This window comes from Myripristis murdjan, chromosome 19 (assembly GCF_902150065.1).
Source record: "Myripristis murdjan chromosome 19, fMyrMur1.1, whole genome shotgun sequence".
Taxonomy (NCBI): domain Eukaryota; kingdom Metazoa; phylum Chordata; class Actinopteri; order Holocentriformes; family Holocentridae; genus Myripristis; species Myripristis murdjan.
The window spans coordinates 8,115,332-8,137,500 of record NC_043998.1 but is presented as its reverse complement, the minus strand read 5'-3'; the positions used below and the strand labels follow the sequence as shown (position 1 = coordinate 8,137,500).

The window sequence follows — 22,169 nt, the reverse complement described above, 5'->3', positions numbered from 1 at the left end:
GTACTACTCCCATTGTGACGGTGCTGGGTGGATTACACTCAGATTCACTCTCGTGTATGCCCTCTTTGCCAACACCACCAAATCCAGTAGGCTCCTGTGTGTATTAGTTGGTAAAAGTGCACGGGTGGTGATGGTTTCTCTGCGGACACAGTCAGTGAACATAAATGATTTCATGAGGATATGGACTTTTTTGTGGTTCAAACCTATGAGTCTGACCATGAAATATAGAACAGGTCATTTTTTGAGTCTACAACATTGGGATGGAAAGTCCTACAAGTCATAGTGAAATCATCCTTAGACGACTGAGTACACAAGATTGGTCAGTCTGGTTTCTGGCTGCGTAAGGGCTGGCTGTGTTCATGTTAATAAGCACTGGTAGGACAGTCACAGAGTGTGCAAGCAATGTGCAAATTTTGTTTTTAGGGTGGAATTTGCTGTTAAGTCTGGAGTTTCCTAACATCCAGAAATGTTGACATGCTTCTTCATTCCACCACAGGGAAGATTTAGTCATAGATAACGTGGTATTCTGGGCAATGTCTGGACTTTTTCAACCCATTGCATTTTAACCTTTACATGAACCCTATACACCCTTTCTCTTTAACATACAGGTTTACTACTGATTAGACTTAATGAACAGTTATCCAGTGACTAACAATTGATGGTGCTTTGTTGTGAAAATGTCCTGATTGTTTCACTATTTAAGGACTTTGGGCACGGGGTTGCTGGCTCATCCCGCTGTGATTTGAAGAGCAACCTGGTGGCTGCAGGCTGCGCTTCTTCAGCCCTGGAGTCCCCGACCAGTAAACTGCAGGTGATTGAGGACCGACCCCTCAGCAACAAGGCGGCAGGCGCCACACAAGACGTCACGCAGATCCAGCCCCAGAGACTCCACATCACCCTCAGACCAGGTGGGCTGCTCCCCCTGGGTTTATGCTCTCCACATCAGTGTTAGAACTGAAGTTTATAAAATCCTGAAGTGAAGGGCGGTCTTATTTTGATTCAGACTGGAGTTAGAGAAGCACATGAAAAGATTTTACAAGGCAGTGTTTAGATTTGACATTTTCTCCCAGGCTGGGTCAAGAGTGTTCCTCGTTTTTGTTTAAGGTGCACTATCCAAAGGGAGGACCCCTTAGACTCAACTGGGATGTGGAATAAATATGTAATTTGTCAGTTGGACCAGTGAAGAGAAAAATATAGATTCAGTTCCAAAGAGAGAAGTCAATTCCCACACACACTTTTACCACCACTGCATTGATTTATTCCAGGATGTTAGGCAAAGTTTCGGTTACAAGAACCTTTCTTAAGAAATACCAGCTACAAGTGACACAGTGCTTTTGCACAATCCATAATTGTATATCATGCCACAGGAGGTGTGTCCATGATTACAAACAAATTAGTCACTCCAGACTCCCTCAACTGGAAAAAGAAAAAGAAAAATGAAACAATACACAACATCGACATCATACACATACAAAAAAGTATTTTTGATGTTGCCAAAAGCATCAATTCCATGTTAGTGTCTAATACAAGGTATGGGCCAACCACATCGATTCAACAAACAAACTGCACGCTTACTCCATGCTCCTTTGTCAGTTGAGAAATTTTTCAGTATGCACCTTTAAATCCAAGTGTAGCATGAGGATGCTTTATGGAGGAAAAGATGATTTCACTCTGCATTAATTTCATCTCATAGCCTGGAATTATCGTCTTGTAAATATCTTGGGTGAGAACCAAAAATGTAAGCAGCAGCATTTGCTTAAGTAGGAAATAAACACTTGACTATTAATTGAATTCTTACCCTTTTTATTGGCTGTGATGTCACTTGAACTGAAATCAGAGAAAATGGAGGTCTAAAAAGCTTTCACTTTGTTGAAGCTTGAGCTTGTTTTTTGATGAGTGCATGTAAAACGATGTCATTTCTTTGCTCGTTGAAAATAAGGCTCCCGTTCCACTTTCCCCCCTCTGTCAGATGACTCCAAGCGCTTCACAGTAAAGGTGCGTCAGGTGGAGGACTACCCTGTGGATCTCTACTACCTCATGGACCTCTCCTTCTCCATGAATGACGACCTGTTCCGCCTCAGGACACTGGGCAGGGGCCTGGCTGAGGCCATGAACCGGACCACCAGCAACCTGCGCATGGGCTTTGGGGCCTTTGTGGACAAACCGCTCTCACCTTACATGTATATTTCCCCCAAGGAGGCTGTGGACAACCCCTGCTACAGGTAAAGGACTGGTGTAGTCAGCCAGGTTTATCAGGTGTGCACCATCTAAGAGTGATGGTGCACTGCTCTCACAGTTCAGTCTGCATTATGCATTATGCAAAAGAGCACCTCATGTTAATCTGGTGAAAATCCAGATGGGACTCCTCATAACTTAGTAGCATTTAAAGTTGCTCGTTTGATTGTGTTGTACTGTTACATGGATTTTCCTCTGAAATAGCTGTTATTGTGTACAAGTAGATAAACATTTCACTGTCTTGTATATTACATTTTCTTGAGATATATTAAAAACTAAAAGAAAAAAGAAAAATAATTCAGAAATTGTAGGTGACAGTAAGCAGTCAGTCAGTAGTCAGTCAGACAGTAACCCTAACCCTCTAATAAAACTGTAATATTTAACAATGTTTTATCTACCCTATGCTGTATATGCCTGCTAGTATATATTTCAGTGGCTGCTTATGTCTGCGTGAAGGAAGTAGCTTATTTCTATGGATGATGTCACACCTTTAAATCTGGTGTTGTTTAAACGCAAGCCGCCTTAGAGTCACAGCACTTGTTAAAGGCTTACGGTGGCTGCCCAGTGCTTAGTCAGCTCCTCTGAATCAGTCCCAGGTAATCCACTTGGAGTTTAAGGGTGCCCTAATGCACGGTGCTGTAACCCCACCCTAAGATTTAGCTGAGGTTAATTTGGCGATTTAAGGTCCCTTGAGGTCAGTCACTCTCCTGTTCACACACATTCTGCTGAGATCCCATCTACAGGAATGTTTTGGTGGAGAGATAAGACAAGGAGAGAAAACACTGTACATTTACTGGAGGAGAGAGGAGGAGGGTGCAGTGCCAGAGCAGTATAACCTTGTTTAACCAAGTGAAAATCCTCAGAGAGAACAAAATGTTCAGCAGTGAAATACAAAATATTAATTTTATGTGAACACATTCTGGTATGTTCGGTACAGTCCAGCGTTCCAGCATTTTTCCTGAACTGTGGTGGCACAAACCAATAAAATGCAGAGCAATGCAGAGCTATCATGCTCTATCTGTGGTTTTGGTGACTTAAAGTGATCTAACAATCAGAGTGGATACAGTCAAACCTGATCATTACAGTTTCAGAAGTAAAATACAGCACAAAGTAAAACAAATTCAAAAGGAAAATGACATACAACCAAAATGATTTCTTTGGTTTTGCAGCTTAGTTTGACAGTTAATGTAAACCCTGTTAGCCTGATATGGGCATTACTTTCCCTTCCAAAGCAACAGGATATTTTATTCTTTGTATTTTCACTATAATAAAGTGCATTTTAACAAACGGGACACATTTAATAATTTGCACTAGTTAAACACATCAGGCACACATTCTAGTAAGTGCTACGTTCAGAGTTATGGATCATCATTTAGGAAGATAAACAGGTTGACCCGTGATACTGACCAATCAGCTGATTGATCTCTGCTTGATTGACAGCATCAACACCACCTGCCTGCCCCAGTTCGGCTACAAGCACGTGCTGTCTCTGACGGAGGAGGTGGGCCGCTTCACCGAAGAGGTGAAGAAGCAAATAGTGTCTAGGAACCGAGATGCCCCAGAGGGGGGGTTCGATGCCATCATCCAGGCTGCTGTCTGCAAGGTGGAGGGACACACACACACACACACACACACACACACACACATAAACACACAATGCAGTGAGAATACTACTTGAAAAATATAAGACAAACTCTTAAACTGATTTGAGGTGTATAGAAATGTTTGGGTACTTTAAAGATGTATTATGTAATATTTCTGAGTGTTGATTTAAGTAAGGACCCTTTAAAATGTGGAATATGCACATCATTTGTCAGTGAGTCAGGCCGATGATCAGAACCATGCAGACTCATCCATCAAACTATGTGCTTATTCCATGCCAGTTGAGTCTATAGGGTCCTCACTTAAATCATTCATTAATCAATCCAAACTGCTAACTCTTGGCAATCTTGTATAATGCACATTTAAATAAACATGTCTACCAAACAACTGGAAATTGTATGAATTTGTCCAATTAGTTCAAACTATTCTTCATTCATAAGATCAAGTTAGTTGTTAATCTTCCTCCCCCACTTCCTTCCTTCCTTCCTTCCTTCCTTCCTGCTGTCCTCTGTTGTACGGTTTGATGGGGACCAGGAGCAGATCGGTTGGCGTCCGGGAGCGTCCCACCTCCTGATCTTCACCTCAGACGCCAAAACCCACGTGGCTCTGGACGGTCGCCTGGCTGGAATCGTACAGCCCAATGATGGGCAGTGCCACCTCAACTCTGACAACGTTTACAGCATGTCCACCACCATGGTCAGCATCTGAGTGTGTGTGGGTGTGCAGTTGGGCAGCATGAGAGAAACAGAGAGAGGAAGCGAAGGACTGAATAGAAGGGATGAAAGGCTTAAGTTTTACTGTGCAAGTGGGAATGGGTGTGGATATTTCCGAAGCCTGAGTGAGTGTACATGTGTGTGAGCTAATCGCATTGTCCTGTGTGACCCCACAGGACTACCCGTCCCTGGCTCTGATCACAGAAAAGATGTCGGAGAACAACATCAACCTCATCTTTGCTGTCACCAACCCTGTGGTTCCTCTGTACCAGGTCAGGAATCATTGTTTTTCACACCGAGCACATTCATCTAGATCAGGGGTGGGCAATCATGTGCCATGGAGGGCCGAGAGGCTGCAGGTTTTCTTTCCAACCAAAAACTACACCAGCTGATTTCACTGATTAGTCCCTGCTCTCTGCTTGAAGGTGAGGTAATCAGTGAAATCACCTGAAACTAAAACTAACAAGCTTGTACTTAGCCTTTGAACAAGGATATTCCAAACGCTGTTGGTGTTGAACATAGATTAATGCTTGGTTTCAAGACTGAAATTCAATATTAATCAGTTAATGGTAGGAGACACAGAGACACATAGCTCAGACACAGTGTTCAGTCACAGCGAGGCGTAGACACATCCTGTGATGATACAAACTCAGTTTTTCCAAAGTTTGATACATTTTGTGGTCTGGCTACTACCGTTGAAGTGCCAGGCCACAGCAATTGAGAGGGAATGAAATAATGATCTGTTAGAGAGGAGAACATAGCACATCAAATTACCCCTGTACATAAAGGTAAACAAGTTAATGAAGAATTTTAATTTTGTGGGCACATTTTGGGGTGTTTTCAGTCTTTTCTGCTTCTTTGATGAAGTTATAGTTCTCAAGATTTGGTACAGTAGAAACAACAATCAGTGTGCTCATTATTGCCTTTTTATGATCAGAGTAAAAACTTTGACAGCACTTTCTCAATGTTCATTCTGCTGTGAGTTTCCTGTAATGCATCGAACCCCACCTTTTCTTTGTTGTGGTTGGCTGAATCCCAATGAAAGTGGGTGATACCGTGTGCGCAAATAGTCTGAAAAGTTTAAAATGTCATAAACCCTACTAATAGACCTAATAAATTACTGGATGATGTAAATAACATCACACTGTTACATCATCCGGCATTTACTATGTCAGCAGCAGAGTGGCATATTTTTGGTTGATGTAATCCTAATGTCGACGAATAATATCATAATCATAAGAATGAAATATTTCAGTTATTTCATAGATAGTCAAAATCAGTATTACATTAATAAAATAAACAACCTAACATATGTTACATTCCTTTTGATGTTATCATTTCCAGTTTATGAAAAAAACTGTAATTTATTACGTCAACAGGTTTATTATTATTTTTTTTTTTTTTCACATTTGGAGAGGCATTTTTATTACATATTTAAGAGTTATTACAATATCTGGCAGTTATTACTTCCAAAGGGTTGTAACATATTTCTGTTGATGTAATAATAATGACTGCTACTGGAATAACTCCAGTGCAGCTGCAGTATCTGTCAACATAATCCCTCTACATAACCCTAATATCAATAGCATTTTCTTCATATGTTGAATTTTTCCCGACTAAGTGAAGGGTGACTGCGTTGTTCCAGTCTGTCTGTCTTCCTGTCTTGTAGAACTACAGCGAGCTGATCCCTGGCACCACTGTGGGGACGCTGTCCAACGACTCGGGCAATGTTGTTCAGCTTATACTGAAGGCTTACGCTGTGAGTGTCACACACATGGACTTGTACCAACGCAGACTCTCACACACACACACACACACACACACACATACACGCGCGTACTCCAGGCTAGACAGTGTTTCAGGAGATGACATGATGTGACATGTGTTTGTTGACACACACCCACAGCGTCTGAGTCATGCACACAGGCGAGCCAAAGTTGTTAGCAGATATTCCACACTGGCCAAGGTGTGAAACTGACCAAATGTGGATACTCTCAGCTGTATTTATATAGTGTCCTATTGAGGTCTTATTTGGTTATTATTGTGCACGAAGTGGCTGGATGAGCCACAATACGGGCTACAAGTTTGCTGCGCTCACACCACACTCTTAATTTTAGCAGTCTATTTTGTATTTGTATGCGCACCTTCATATGTGTCCACCTATATGATTGTACACATATACTCAGAGATGAGGACTCATGGATGAAAACAGAAGGAGGTAAATTACTCCACATGGTTCTCATCATCAGCCCGACTCACTGATTATTTATTTATTTCATGGTTTCATCACTATAATTAAAGTAGACTCGAGTCTCAATTAAATCAGCCCTCAGCAATTTTGCAGATTTGACTCAAATGGGCTCGATCTCAACTTGCGACCTGACTTGACCTGTGGTTAAATTAGAGACCTGACTTTGGAGCTGACTTCTTGACTTGTGATTCAAGCAGCAACTTTATGTTCAGCCGTGCCTGTGTGTGCCTGTGTGTGTCTATGTGTGTGTGTGTTTCCTGTCATTGTCTCGGTTGGCGTGGCCAGAAAATCCGTTCAAAGGTGGAGCTGGAGCTTCAGGGCATCCCAGAGGAGCTGTCGCTGTCCTTCAACGCCACCTGCCTGAACGGAGAGCTCATCCCTGGCCTCAAGTCCTGCTCTGGACTCAAAATAGGCGACACGGTCAGTCCTCCACACCACTATTAACCTTAATGTCTGCATGTAGCCAACTAAATGTATTCTTCTTTCATGTCGCATAGCTACATATTGCAACTACGATAATGGGGGAGAGCTGTCTGTAAATTTAATTTATATTAAAATACTTTTTCAAGAGCCATCATAACAAAAATCAAGGTAGCTTTTCTTGATTTTCTACCATTTCTGCAGATGTAAGGATGTTGTTTTCTACTGTAGAAAAATGGATTTTCATGTTATTCTATTTACTTCTCTTAATACTGTTACTCCCGCTTTTTTCATCTACCTTCTATTTTACTAGACTAAGCTAATGTTGTCAGTACATATTAGACAAAAACAGTGTCTGTGCTGCTCTGTCACCTGTCATGTCACTCTCCTGTCACATTTTCCACCCAAATCTAAATTTAGTCTTCATCCACTCATTGGAAAATAAAAAAAAAAAAAAAAAACAGCTTCCTCTTCACAATCTAGCCTCTTTAACCTCACAGTCATTGCTGCCCTTTTTCACAGACACTGTTGGTGCCATTATTTGCTTGAATGCAAAAATAATATGTCTTTTATTTCCACAACCTGTTTCCCACTCGCCTTTTGTTCCCTGTTTCCGCCCTGGTTCCTATCTGCACTTCTTTCACATTAGGGTTTCCCCTCGCTTTGTGGACTGAAAGAACAAACCATGGAAAGAGCACAAGTTGATGACAAGTTGACAAGATAGTGAGCTCAACTCTTTCTTGGCTGCTGTTTGCGTATCTCTCCATCCTTCCTTCGTCATCTCCTTTTCCTAAATGGTATAAATTATCCTTTCTTATCTTTGTCCCCCACATTTTTCTTTTGAATTTTTTTCTTTCGCTTTGCTTCATTGGCTGTTTCTCCTTCTCTCCCCTCACCAGGTGACATTTTTTTTGGGCTTCAAACATTTCTTTTTTTCTCTCTGCCTCACACTTCTCCATATATGGCAGTCTCCCCAGATAGTCTTGTAGTAACAGCCCACTTTTGGACATTTACCAGTTTTGGATGCAACGCTGAATGAACAATTACTGTGAGCAAACACATATGGAGGCATTTCACGTTTGGCCCTCATGCTGCTTCTCCCTGAACATGATGAATTAGAAAGTGCGAGAACATTTGAATGGAGCTGTTAAAGTGCTGTTTCATGTTGACTATTTTACACAGGGTGGATACAGTGGGATGGTTCATTTCTCACTCTATGTGTATGTGTATGTGTGTGTGCATGCGTGTATGCCTGGTACCAGCCCATTTCCTGTGCAATGTCATATTTGCCTGAGTCACTCCTACCAGCCACAAGATCTATGTGCCACCATCACACACATACACACACACATATGGACATGGACACAAGTCACTGTGCCATTTTCAATGAATGAGGGTTTTGGCAGCATCTGGATCCAGTATCACTTTTCCATGAAAAGATGTCTAAAAAAAAGTTGCCACAAAATATCTTTGATTCAAAGCATTCTTTTCTCCCACATTTGACATGTAAAACCTTAAAAGCCAAAGACCTTTCTATTCTGTGCCACACTTAACCTCCGACTGCTCCCCCTCTTTTCCTCCAGGTCTCCTTCAGTGTGGAGGCTCGTGCTCGTGGATGCCCCAAACAGAAGAAAAAGACCTTTGTCATCAAGCCTGTGGGCTTCAAGGACTCCCTCTCCATCACCGTCACCTTTGAGTGTGACTGCAAGTGCCAGAACAAAGCCCAGCCCAACAGCCCTAAATGTAACCATGGCAATGGCACATTTGAGTGCGGCATCTGCCTGTGCCACCCAGGTCGTCTTGGGCCTCGCTGCGAGTGTGCCGAGGGTGACTATAATCCCATGGAACAAGACCGCTGCAGCGCACCCACAGTCTCTGGAGGTCCACAGGCTGCCATCTGCAGTGGACGTGGGGACTGTGTCTGTGGCCAGTGTGTGTGTCACACCAGCGACTTTGGCAAGGTTTGGGGCAAGCTGTGCGAGTGTGATGACTTCAACTGCCTGCGCTACAAGGGTGAACTGTGCTCTGGTAAGATACTGTGACGAGAAAGACAGTTTAGCCATCATCTAGCTAATCTAGCCATCTAGATAGTTTTTGTCAGTTGGTGGGGTTTCTAGTTTGCCTCAATCGTGCCGGTCTCCGGATAACCCAGTACCATTGGGCTGGATGGGTATTCGTTTGGGGTCTCAAACCATCAAAATGTACATTTGAAAAACTCAAAAAAAAAAAAACCTCAAAAAAAAAAAAAAAAAAAAAAAAACAATGTCAAAATATCAACTTGCCTCTAATTTTTACTTTTTATAGTGGATAGATAGAGTTTGCTGTATTTCTTCAGGCAGGAATTAGTTCCCAACAAAACTCTTCACCCCCAAGAGCAGTGCATTTTGTCAGGTATCTGTGTCGTTGCTTTTGAAAAGAGGTGTTGCTGCTGAATTTTTCATATGTAAATTTTTGACAGTTTGAGCTCCACAAAAGAATACCCATTCAGCCTCATTTTATTGGGATGACAGGAAACAGGGAAGACTGCAGCAGAGTGGAAACCTTGTCAAATCACATAGAAAGTATCTGAATGGGTAGGCTGAACTAGAATAAGAAGGAAAATATTGTTTTTTGTATTTTGGTTGAACTGTTTCTTTAAAGTCCATTTCCTGCTAGTTGTATGAGAATGCCATTGATTGACTGCATGTGAAGAATTAGACTTGATTGTGTAAGAGGTGGGCAGACACTAGTGCCACATTTAATGACTGAAATCAGCTGAGAGGGATGTGAGAATGGCCCGAAGACTTTCATGGCCATCGTGTGTGTGTTTCTGAGAGAGTTTCAGAGAGTGTGTGTACCCATGCCTGGGCTGGCAGTCCCCATCTCCACCACACTGACTTACCACCCACCTCATCTGGGAAGAATTAGGTACAATAACAACTCTCCCCTCTGCCCAGGACATGGGCTCTATTCACAACAAACATGCTGCGGTGTGTGTGTGTGTAAGCTCAAGTTAGGTTTGTGTGTTTGGGTCAGTTAGGCCAGGCTCACATATCAAGGAGTTCAATAGGATACATACACTCCTGAGAAAACTTATACAAGTCTAACCCATCATACAGACTGTAAATAAAGCCGTGGGGACTTAACTTCTGATTGGTTCATTTTGAATTTTGCTGCATTTTTACTAACATGGCTGAGGTTACTGAACAGTTAGAATGACCAGAGATGTTTATTATAGTAATTTGGGATGAATAGTGCCACCTAAGCATAAAAAGAGAAAGAAAAAAAAAACAGCATTGTTTTTTTAAATTGCCTTTAACCGTAGCTTGTTTTTTTACTCTCACCACACCTTGTTCTTATCTTATGTGAAAAAAAAGTATTGATGCAAGATAATAGTAATATAATAAAGTGCAAAGTTGCTGCTTAGTCAAAAGCACATCTTTTGGCAATTGTAGAGAGCTTTAAGTCAAGACTAAGACGAGAGCCTCCTTTCCAATAGACAGTATGTCATCAGCTTAGTCTGCCAGTGAAACAACTGTGATATTACCCCAAGGAACGAGAGATTTTTCTAATAGAAACCTCCACCAAGGGCAGCTTTTCAGTCTAGGATTAGTTGTGTGAGCTATGTCTGTGAACTAGCCCGTATATAACCTGCTGTCATTTCAGTCTTGAGCTAACGGCAGTTCACTTGCTCTCAGCACCCAGAAACAGAATCCATAATCTATCACCATTTTGCAAGAAATCCTGTTAACAGCCATGTTTTACATCATCATGACTAAAACTAAGTGAGGGCCAGTTGGAGAACAAGATGAAAAACCTGAAACAACAGCACTTTTTTAAATTATGTTCATACAGCATCAGATTAATGGCACCTAACCCCTGCCCTCTACAGGACAGACTGTCACCAGACAAAATACTTCCCTCCTCACTGGTACCTGATTTCTGTGACCTCTATTCAGTACCCTAACTATCTGCTGATTCATTCGGGAATCACAACTAGGCTAAATGATCAGTTATATTTTGTTGTATTTAAAAGATACGCTGTAGTCCTATTCCACTGAAAATTTCAACAGTATGGGGCGTTTCTTAGAGCATGTGATATGGCGTTTCACAGCTGAGGTGCACTGCAGCAGAAGGTCCTGTGACCCATGCTCTCAGTGAGTAAGATTTGATCATGCTGCAGATGTATCCAGAGGCAATACCATGAGCTGCTTTGTATTCGAGTGTTAAGATTTTATATTTAATCCGAGATGTCACAGAGCCAGTGCAGTGTGAAGGGGATAGGCGTGATATAATGGCAGGGTCAGCTATTAGTGACAATAAAGGCAGCACGGTTTTGCACATACTGCAGCCTGTTAAGGGATTTTGCAGGCAGGCCAAAGAGAAGGGCGTTACAGTAGTCTAACCTCGAGCTGCTAAAAGCATGAACAAGCTTATCAGCATGAAGCAGTGAAAGAAATGGTCAAACCCTTGCAATATGTACAGACAATTTAAAGGCAATTGATTATTTTATATAACTCTGAGGTTATGAGCATGCACTGAAAGAGAAACTAGACTATTGTCAGTGACGAGGTTGAGATTACAGGCTTTGTGAATGGAGGATGACTTACCAATCAGAATAGCTTAAGATTCAGAGCAGAAATATTTAATTACTTGGAGGTAGTTAGTAATATTAGCAGACGAAACAGTCATATCAGGCTTGGTAGAGATGCAGAGTTTAGTATCATCAGCCAAACACTGATAACCTTTTAAAATGTTTTTGATTAATCGTCCAAGAGGCAATATATAAAGGCAGGAAGCAATGGCTTAAGGACAGACGCTTGTGGAACACCGTGCTTAACAGGATGTGCATGTGATTTGGTTATGACCTGAGGGACAAAATGGGAGCGGTTGGAGAAGTAGAACTGAAAACACTGAAGTGCAGAACCAGATATTTCTAGCAGATGTTCCATTGTGTCAAGTAGAATAGTGTGAATTACTGTACCAAATGCAGTGCTAAAACCAGAATGAACGGGCTCTTGTAAATTTTGACAGGTTAGTTGGGAGGACACGACACATTCAAGGATTTTGGACAAAATCGGACAGTTGGAAAAGGGAAGGTAGTTTGCTTGGATGTGGATCACTTAGGAACTGGTGTGATAGCAGTAGCCTTGATTTCAGATGTAAACGGACTTGTGAGGTGGAGGCAGTGCTGCTTTTAATACTGGTGATGTATGGACAAATGGCAAGCAGACATTTGGTAAAGAGTTGAGAGGAGAAAGGGTCCAGTAGTTTGAGAATCTGTTGCACTCAAACGACAAAGGAAGCGCTCTGGTTGTTCATGGGCTTGAGAAGATCGCCAATTGTAGGAAATAAATTTTTGGATTACCACTGCCATCATTAATAATCTTAGGGTGATAAGAAGCTCTTGCAGGCTGGAGGGCCTTTCTGTAATCCATCTGGTGTTTTTCAAACATTTCCATATGGGTAGTAAGACAAGAGTTTTTTGTTGTTTTATTGTCGCTCCAGTCAACAGCCTTTGGCTTTGAGAACATGTAGTTTATTAGTGAAACATGAACATGATTTGGAAAAGGAGACAACTAATTTTTTAATGGGAGCAACTTCGTCTAGTCCAGGGATGAGTGAGCTTCAGGATCAATGTGTGTAAGATTCCCGAGAATGACAGTATGCGTTTTGGAAGCGCGGGGCATTAGTACAGATACATTGAAGGTGAGGAGTTTGTGGTCAGAAACTGATGGCTTAAAATATGGATGTAAGATAGGAACAGAAAAACAGGTTGAGAACAAAAGGACAGCATCACTTCATAAAGAGCAAAGACAAAAGACCAAGCAGTCACATCATAACAGCCTCTGCTGCGAGTAATCCATCTAGCCAACAGTCCTGATGACAATAGACTTAGACTTCTTCTACTGCAGTTAGTTAAAAATCATGAATTGGTGCCAAAGGTGCTCAGGGGATATTTAAATTGAACAATGTTAATTGTTTATGACCAAGCGAAGGCACAGAGCACAAAGCGCTTCATCGCATCATCCGATCTCACTCAGCCTTGAGCGCTTAACCCCCCTCCTCTGTTCTTGCAGACATGTTTTGCTGTATTCCCCAAAGCCCATAGATTATCATGAAAATACCTTTCTGCTTACTCATTGGCTAGTGTGGTGTCATGGAGCTAAAAATAAACCCAAGTTTGGCAAGAAAGGGCCAAGTGGGAGAGTGGTAGAAACACTCTGGATTTGTGTGCATGTTGGTGTGTAGTACATGCCGCTATGTAAGTGTGTGTCTGTATGCTGTTGTCTTGAGATGGCCTATTCAGGGTTAGGGCCATTCCTCTTCCCCCACAGAATGGTCTAATTAGAGGCCAGTGGTCCTGTGGTCCTGTGGTCTTGGCAGTTTGTTTGTGGATAATCCTTTATCCAGTCAGACTGTTTCCAAGCAGCTTCCTGTCTCATTGTTTATCTGGGCACCGCTTTGTGGTGATAGGCCACAACAAGGGACATATGTATTCTGCACTGTCACTCCCTTGCCAGTGCATGCGCGCACATAGATACGTAGAGTCAAAATAGTTACACACAAACATGCTTGAATTCGCTCGCTGACAAACGAGCGCGCGCATGCACACCAAACAATGAACCTTGCAGATTAAAAAAATACCCTCCAGAAACCACTAGCACACAATGAAATTAACTGCAGATCTCCAACAATTGCAGAAACATGGCTCGCCAGTCCTCCTCTCCAGCATCTGGGATCAAAAGCCAAACACTCCGTGCTTATACAGCCACATTTTTAGACACTGAAATGATTTGGCAACAGATTACCGCTCACTTTTTTATGTTGAAAAAGCATGCTTGTGACACTTGGAATGAGTATAAACATGTTGCTCTTGGGGAAAACCTTGTTTCTCCAAAATGTCAGCTCTTCATGAACAAAGAAAACTAGTTCTGTTTTTGAGCTTGGCCCTATGAATTTTGAGTTTGTGAATTTCCGCAGGCTATAGAGGAAGCAGAGTTTTTCACATTTCAGGAAAGCAGCTAACAGTAGAAGAGTGCTTGTAGTAAACCTGCTCATGTAACACATGGTTTATCATACAATCACTTTAACAGCGAAGGCTCCTTTTTTCCCCTCTCCTTCTCAGTTATGAATTTATGTGGTCATATTGTCGTATAAAGGAATTCGTGTGGGAACAGCTAAGTATTTGAAGAATGGGAATTACAACAACAAATAGGAGTACAATAGATGAGTGACAGTGTTTTGATATGGGGGAGTGTGAGGCGTCCATGCATATGGGTGCGGAGTTGGGTTAACTAAACTCATAAATGATTGCATTTTTGACCAGTGTTGACTTTTCCCTCCCTCCCACCTTCTTGTCCTGCCTCCTTCCCAGGACATGGCACCTGTGACTGTGGTTTCTGCCAGTGTGCGCCAGACTGGCAGGGTGAGAACTGTAACTGCTCCAGACGCACCGACACATGTATGTCCAACCTGGGCCTGCTGTGCAGCGGGAGGGGCCAGTGTGTGTGTGGGGCCTGTGAGTGCACCCAGCCCGGGGCCTACGGGGCCACCTGCGACAAGTGTCCCACCTGCCCTGACGCCTGTACCATGAAGAAGTGAGTCTAGATGCATGAACGAAAGCACAGACGAGCATAAAAATACATACTCCCATGCATAAACTCACTCATATACAAAGCACAGATAAACAAAAATGCATGTAGTGTATCCAATGAGTACATCCACTACTAATGGCTACATAAAAACAGCATGAAAGACCTGATATCCATTTTTTAAAACCATCTTTTTATTCATTTAAGTGATCAGTATTTTTTATAACTTAATTCTTTACTTAAAGGTAATTTGTCCCAAAGTGGCATCGCTATTGAAAAAACAAAAACAATTTAGATGGATTCTAAAGACATTATAAATCCACTTGTCAGCTTATTATTAATCACACAACCTGATGCAGGAGTCAGGCCTCACTCACAGAGCTGTGTTGCTTTTCTGGTTGTCACTGAATAGCAGCAGCCTGGGACAGGTTCCATCTTTTATGAATGGAGTGTGGCTTGTGCCATGTTTTCATGACAGCATGTGGACAAACTCATAGCTTTCATTATTTTTTTTAACATGCCCTTTTAATATTTTGTTTTATTTATTTTTTCCATGTGCAGAGTAACAGTGACTCATAAAAATAACCAAAACTTCTGAGTAAAAATAGAAAAAGAGGAAAAATAGTCTAACTAACATTGCTTATAAAACAAAACCGATTAAAGTTGATTAAAATTTCCTGCCAAATTGCGTTCTGCAATTAGCCCATGTTTCCCAAATAGCAGATTTGAACCATAACTTCTCAGTGCACTGCCTCCTTGGCAGAGGTCTGCAAGCTACTGAGAGCATTTTCTAGTTAAGTATCTGGTTGTTATTATTATTATAGATTTCCCATGTTTTTTAGGAGTCTGTTCAGACAGATATGGGCTACTAAAATAACATTCATTTTGAGGAAAGTGGAAATGTTCAACAAAAATAGGCTAATTTGGGCTTATTAAATTTAAATTTTGTTATTTGAAAGTAAGTGAAAAATTCTGGCCCTTACACAAATCTGTTTCATGACCCTAGTCTAAATATTATTTGAGAGGCTTCATCACACTGCCAAAAATAACATTCTGGGAGTGAAATACTGGATATTTGTAATGTTTTTCCATGGAAATGGAAAATTGTATGATATTGAATGTTGGGACAAATTATTGGCTATTGGTAGCACCAGTCTAGAAATATCAGTAGCAGTATTGGCTTTCAAAACCTCACTTTAGCTGTCTGACAAACAGTGATGTTTGGAAAGCTATTCCAGAATAAATGTGCTGATGGTGTGATATGATATTTTTGTTTTCGGTAGGGAGTGTGTGGAGTGTAAGCACTTCAAGAGGGGCAAACTGTTTGAGGACAACACCTGCACTCGGATCTGCCGGGATGAGATTGAGCTGGTGGATGAATTAGGTGAGTCATGCAACCGCTGACTCAAACACCGACCTTAAAACAACTGGAATGACTTTGACTTTGACTACGACTGCAAAATTTGGAATAAAATGTGAATGATTGTGATGATTGAGTGTATTCACTCAGGGGCCACTTTATTAGGTCCACCTGTACAATCTAATCTTGACATTGTAGAGAATGTGTCAATTTAATTCTATGTTTATCACCGAGGTTGTAGTTTGCAGAGGTCTTATACCGGACTACATTATATTGAGAGGTGTTTCTGATTTTTTGTCCTCCCTATTTATATACATGAAGGGGACAGAAAAGTAGAAACACCTCTCAATAAAATACAGTACAGTACAACAGCACCAGTAACTATGAGCTCAATGCCATTTCTGTGACAAAAAGAAAACCTGAGCATTAGGATTATAGGCATCATAAAAGTAAACTTTATGTCATAACATTTGTGTTGGATTGTGTTAGATTGTGCAGGTGGACCTAATAAAGTGGCCACTGAGTATAAATGCTAAACTGACCTCATGAAACCTGCTCCATAGACTTCAAACCAAACTGTTGCAAAGTTACAAAACCCAGCTTCAAATTTCCACCAAAAAAATGCAGTTTGGAAAATGCTTAGATACTATTACAGACTATTAGACTGCTGTTGATGTTCTGAAATACAAGAAAAAAAATATAGATAGAATGGCAACACTGCTGTTCAGGCTGTATTGGGTTTGTGCTTCTTAGTGACTAGCAGTGGAAGCTATGCATTAGTCCTACTCTGTTCATCTTAAATCAGACTTGGAAACTGATCATAACTGCCAATGAGCAATCACACTGGGCACTGTTGGTTTAACTGATGTGGTACCATTTTCTCTTGATCTTCCATACAGTGCTCCATGATACAAATGCTGTGAACTGTACTTACAAGGATGAGAATGACTGCGTGGAGCGTTTTCAGTACTATGAGGACGCCAGTGGCAAGTCCATCTTGTTTGTCGTCAAAGAACCAGGTAAGAAAGATCAAAAACAATGTAACTGATGTATAACTACTACATATAGTACACTATATATGGTACATAGCATAGTACATAGCATTATTATAACATAGAACAACGTACATATGTACATAGTTCAAAACTATACATAGCAGAAGATAGTAAGAAGATATAAATCCAGATCTAAATAATACTAATACTAATAATAATAGTCGCACTTTAATATAGCACTTGGCAAAAACAGACTTACAATACAAATAATTGATACAAATACAACATATTTAGACATAGCAAACACATTAAACAAATGAAACCGTACAAACAACACAAATACTAGTACTACTACTACTAATGCTAAGAATAATAATGACAGTAACACTCATTCAGATAAGGATGCCAGAATATGAGACTGTAAAAATAACCCTTGATATATGTGTATCTATCTATCTGTCTTTTTTTTTTTAATGAAAACACAGCCTTAGGAGTGTGCATCCCTACCTACAAACTTTCTTCTCGTCTTCTTATCAACTCAAGGCTCATCCATCTTGCACACTTTACCCCTTCCCCGCTGCACGCCCTTCATCTGCTTGTTAAGTGGCCATGTAGAAAGACTGTGGGGCGGTAAAAGCGCCTTTAATGACCACCAGTGCCCGCAGAGAAAGTCTGTCCCCGGGCCTGCTTTTAATGGATGCGTGTGTTTAATTTAGGCACAACTGGGTAGCAGAGAAGTACACCAAACATGCCTTGAACACAGTGCACCCCGCCGTGTAACAGAGGGTTGTAAACAGCTGCCCAGCTCCTCAAGGAACCTGCTGACACTTCAGATCTTGAGGAGAAACGTGGGAGAGGGAGAGGGGGGGACCAAGCAAGCAGAAGAAAGGGATATACAACATATCAGGAGGGAGATAAGATATATGATATGCAGCTGACAGGCATAAGAATGATGCACCAACCTGACAAGACATAATGTCAGTTATGAGAAGTGGCACTGAGGTGGTAATCATAAGTCTGGCTGGAGAACTGGAACTGAGTGACAGTCAGGAGGTTACAACGTGAGCTACAAATGGAGGGAGAGAGGAAGTGGAGGAGCAAAGCTTTGATGTCGGCTGTAAAAGACTTCACCCTGTCTGCTGTTTCCCCAATAGGTTACCCAACACTCCACTATAGGCATGACAGCATATGCAAGCAAACACACACATTTGCAAATGGAAAATGGTCCCATACATTACATTAGGGCTAGGCGATATATTGATATCATTATTTTAAACCCAATAGTGTCTGGGATTTGGATCGTAGTATTAGGATATGGCATAAGTGATGTCTTTTCCTGCTTTTAAAGGTTGCAGTACAGTAATGTGATGCAATTTTCTGAACTTAATAATAACTAGCTGTTCTGCTCTTTGCTTTGTCATGCTTGGGTACTATCCAGTATCAATGCAAGATCGATATTGAGATATTGGGTCACTTGTAATATGATTTTGTTTTTTGCTGGTAACTGGAAAATCAGACTGTTTCTAGACTTCAGTTCAACCCCAAGTCATAAATCTTTCAGCAACTGTCTATTTGCCTCTATGCAATCAAATCTCATCGTAAAACACTGCAGCAACGCCACTGAAAGACTGTTACCAGACTATTCCTTAACCTTGATGGCTGTGTCTCACTGCAATACATCCTCCCCTACTTAATCCAGTTTTTTTTTTTTCACAGCCCCACTGCATGTCATTCTCCACTGTCAGCCTCTATGTTCATTTTCATCCCTTCACACGTCTGCTAGTCCTAATTAGGTGTAGGCCCATGATAGACAGTGGCAGGAGCTATTTTTGTACCTGTCATTCATGCTAGAAAGGACTGGAGCTACCTGTCATAATGACACTACAGTCTCAAAGCCATGATAGACAGCGTGAAAGATGGCAATGACACTAATCGAGCTATTTCAAAGGCTCTGAATTAGACAAAGAATGGTATTTTTACAGGAGGATTTAATTATCTTTTTCATCTCCATCATGGCATCATCAGTGGTGATAAATCCATGTGAGTGAGAGAAAACTTTCTGTGGTCAGACTTCTACTACCTCGGCGTCTGGTTTCTGTTTCCCCATTTGTCCCCTTTACTCATCCCTCTCCCTCTCTCCCTCCCTCCAGACTGTCCCAAGGGTCCCGACGTCTTAGTGGTGCTTCTGTCAGTGGCGGGGGCCATCTTGTTCCTTGGTTTAGCAGCTCTGCTCATCTGGAAGCTGCTGGTTACCATCCATGACAGACGGGAGTTTGCCAAATTTGAGGAGGAGCGTGCTCGTGCCAAGTGGGACACGGTGAGTGAGGGTCGCATGGGGCAGCACATGTGTGGATGATGATGTGTGAATGTGGTGGTGTGTGGTTTCTAGAAACAGAAACTACTGATATGGTGCCGGTTCAATACCATAATAAAAGTCAAGGTCACCAATCATCTATCATCAACCATTTAGATTGGAATGTAACATTTAGATTTTTTTTAATGAGGTGGTGCCAGGCATTTTCCTCCTTCTCTTGCACACAGATACACACACACACGCACACACGCACACACGCACACACACACACACACACACACACACACACACACACACACACACACACACACAAGCCCACACACACAGTCTCTCCCCTCTCTTTTTTGAAGATGTTTTTTATTATTTTTGTGGCATGCTGTTACTCCCAGCAGAACAAAAGGCAGCAACCACTTCCCAAGGAAGGGTTTGGTCTGAAATTAGCTGACGCTAATTAGCCTTCACTCATAATAGGCTGCAGTGTGGTCTCACACACCCAAATCTGCCCCACAGGCTTTAAACCCCACAGAACCCTGCCAGCTTAAAGATGAGAGCCGGAAGTCAAAACATGAGCAAGTAATTCAAGGTTATAAATTTGTGTAACCTAGAAAAAGAGGGATGTCCTGTATTGGTAATGACACTGAGTGTTTTAATTTCTAAGGAATATTATGCTTTCACTCCACCACATTTCAAACATTACTTACTCATCTACACTGAATTCACACATACTGTACTCACAAATTACTTTGTGGTACTTTCCTGTTTTAATGACTATAATGTAAAACATTTGTTGTATGTCTTATGCCTCTTTCTGTCATTTGATTAACAGGGACACAATCCTCTCTACAAAGGTGCCACCTCTACTTTCACGAACATCACATACAGAGGCAAAGACTGATGCTGCCGATCCAGCCAAAGCCAAAGGACGATCAAATGGACTTTTACAGTCATTTCTGGGAAGCCACCAAATCATGTGCAGGTCTCTACTGTCACAAGACGATATTTAATTATTATTTGTGTTTGTAAATATGTAGAAATGATTCCAAGGACATATTTATCAGGGATTTGTCATAAGCATCCAGTTATATTACACTGATAGGAAAGATCATTGTGACTTTAAGTGGTATAGACTGAGGATTTTGTATTTCAGCCAACCGACAGTGGAAATTCTGCAGGCATGCTTTAGGTTAGCAGCCAAGGGCAGACAATGGTATGTGAAACAAACATCATTTCCGGATCAAACTCTTGTGATTTCCTGTTTGTGGAACTCTGTGGGAAGATAAACCTGCCTTTGGGAGAGTCAGCATTCATGCCATTCTACAGATATGTTACAGTTTTGAGGAAACTGTCATGTCACTCAAAGAAAGAGTATTTTCTAAAGCAGACATTCATAGATACTATAAATGGTTTCCCTTGTGGGCTGATATCATTTTACAACATATTTTAGTCATTCTAGGTTTTTCTTACAAAGTGGGAAATGCACTAGGCCCTGTTGTGTTTCAATGAACTTTTCCAAACCCAAACATTTTAGGAGTCCTGTCCTGAAATGTGAAGAGTAAAGGTCTTGGCCCAAATGCAATTAGTAACTGAAGAACTTTATTCCAGAATGAGGTTAAAAAGGGTACCTACTTCTACAAAATAATTACTGCCATGAAGGCAAAATTATGGCTTTTTAAAGTCATTAGTTACGTGGAGACAACTTCTCGCAGAATTTTATATTTAGAGTCATTTTTAAGGATAATGAACATGTGACATTATGTTTCTCAGTTATGGATACACTGAATATAGGAAAGAAACTTTTTCTAATGACTCATGTATGGCAAATGTTTTAAAGGCTCAGTAGTGACTAATTTTCAGCTGATATCTTTGTTTTACACATTTAAAACACACTTCTTAAATGAGAGGAAATGTCTTGAAAGGCCCATAGCCAAGTAACTTGCAAATGACTGAGACATTCCATAACTGGGACATAATTTCTTGCAATATCTGTTCTTGCAGTATTTGTTTACAAGTTATTGTGACATCAATATTTTGATAAGCCTTATCAGAATGCTTTAGACATTCCACTGATGTACAGAATATTTTTGCACTTGTATTTGTAAACTGCTAATGATTTGCTAAAGGCCCAATTACCTGCACCACCGACCTGTTCAGATTGCACATCTCTGCAAGCAGAAACAACATGAAGGGCCACACAGCCCAAGCCAGACAGTGAATGAACAAAAAAAAAAAAAAGCAAAGATGTAGGGCTTTGATGTATATTATGTCACAGACGATTTTAAAATTCTGACCTATTAAATTCAAATTAAACTCAAGTTGCTTTGTGTGTCCCCTTTTTCCCATGTTGATTCAAATGATGTTTAAGTGTAATATACAGTGGAATAAACAGTGACATGTTTCTATTTGCGTAAAGTTGAAGCTGAAGTTGCATGGCCTTTTGTGCAGTGCTTCCATCTCCTGGACTGTAAACACATTGCAAGTGTACTGCAGCCTGTTGATGAACACAAGTGCTGTCCATCAACAAGCAAAACTGTGGGCGACAGTGGGTGATTTGAACTTATTTTAGCCTGTGAATTCATCTGCTTTAGCCACTGCCTCCTGATGCTCCAGCTGTGCCCATTCCCAAGACAAATCAGATGTTGGAGAGCCCGGGACAACTCTGACCTGTCAAATCCAAGTTGCACAATGCACCTGCAATCACTTGTGAA

General features: G+C 41.2%; 1 protein-coding gene across 1 annotated transcript in view; it reads left to right on the top strand.

Annotated features, from left to right (window-relative positions):
* LOC115378310 (integrin beta-3) overlaps window positions 1-21,714 on the top strand; it is a 23,063-nt gene extending 1,349 nt beyond the window's left edge. Inside the window, exons 3-15 of the mRNA XM_030078515.1 lie at window positions 704-908; window positions 1,970-2,222; window positions 3,676-3,838; window positions 4,372-4,533; window positions 4,727-4,822; window positions 6,220-6,309; window positions 7,087-7,221; window positions 8,805-9,249; window positions 14,579-14,801; window positions 16,079-16,179; window positions 17,055-17,174; window positions 19,301-19,467; window positions 20,291-21,714. Coding sequence (XP_029934375.1) covers window positions 704-908; window positions 1,970-2,222; window positions 3,676-3,838; window positions 4,372-4,533; window positions 4,727-4,822; window positions 6,220-6,309; window positions 7,087-7,221; window positions 8,805-9,249; window positions 14,579-14,801; window positions 16,079-16,179; window positions 17,055-17,174; window positions 19,301-19,467; window positions 20,291-20,359 — 2,229 coding nt within the window. The 3' untranslated portion in view covers window positions 20,360-21,714. The remainder of the gene's footprint in view (window positions 1-703; window positions 909-1,969; window positions 2,223-3,675; window positions 3,839-4,371; window positions 4,534-4,726; window positions 4,823-6,219; window positions 6,310-7,086; window positions 7,222-8,804; window positions 9,250-14,578; window positions 14,802-16,078; window positions 16,180-17,054; window positions 17,175-19,300; window positions 19,468-20,290) is intronic.
* The last annotated feature ends 455 nt before the right edge of the window (window positions 21,715-22,169 follow it).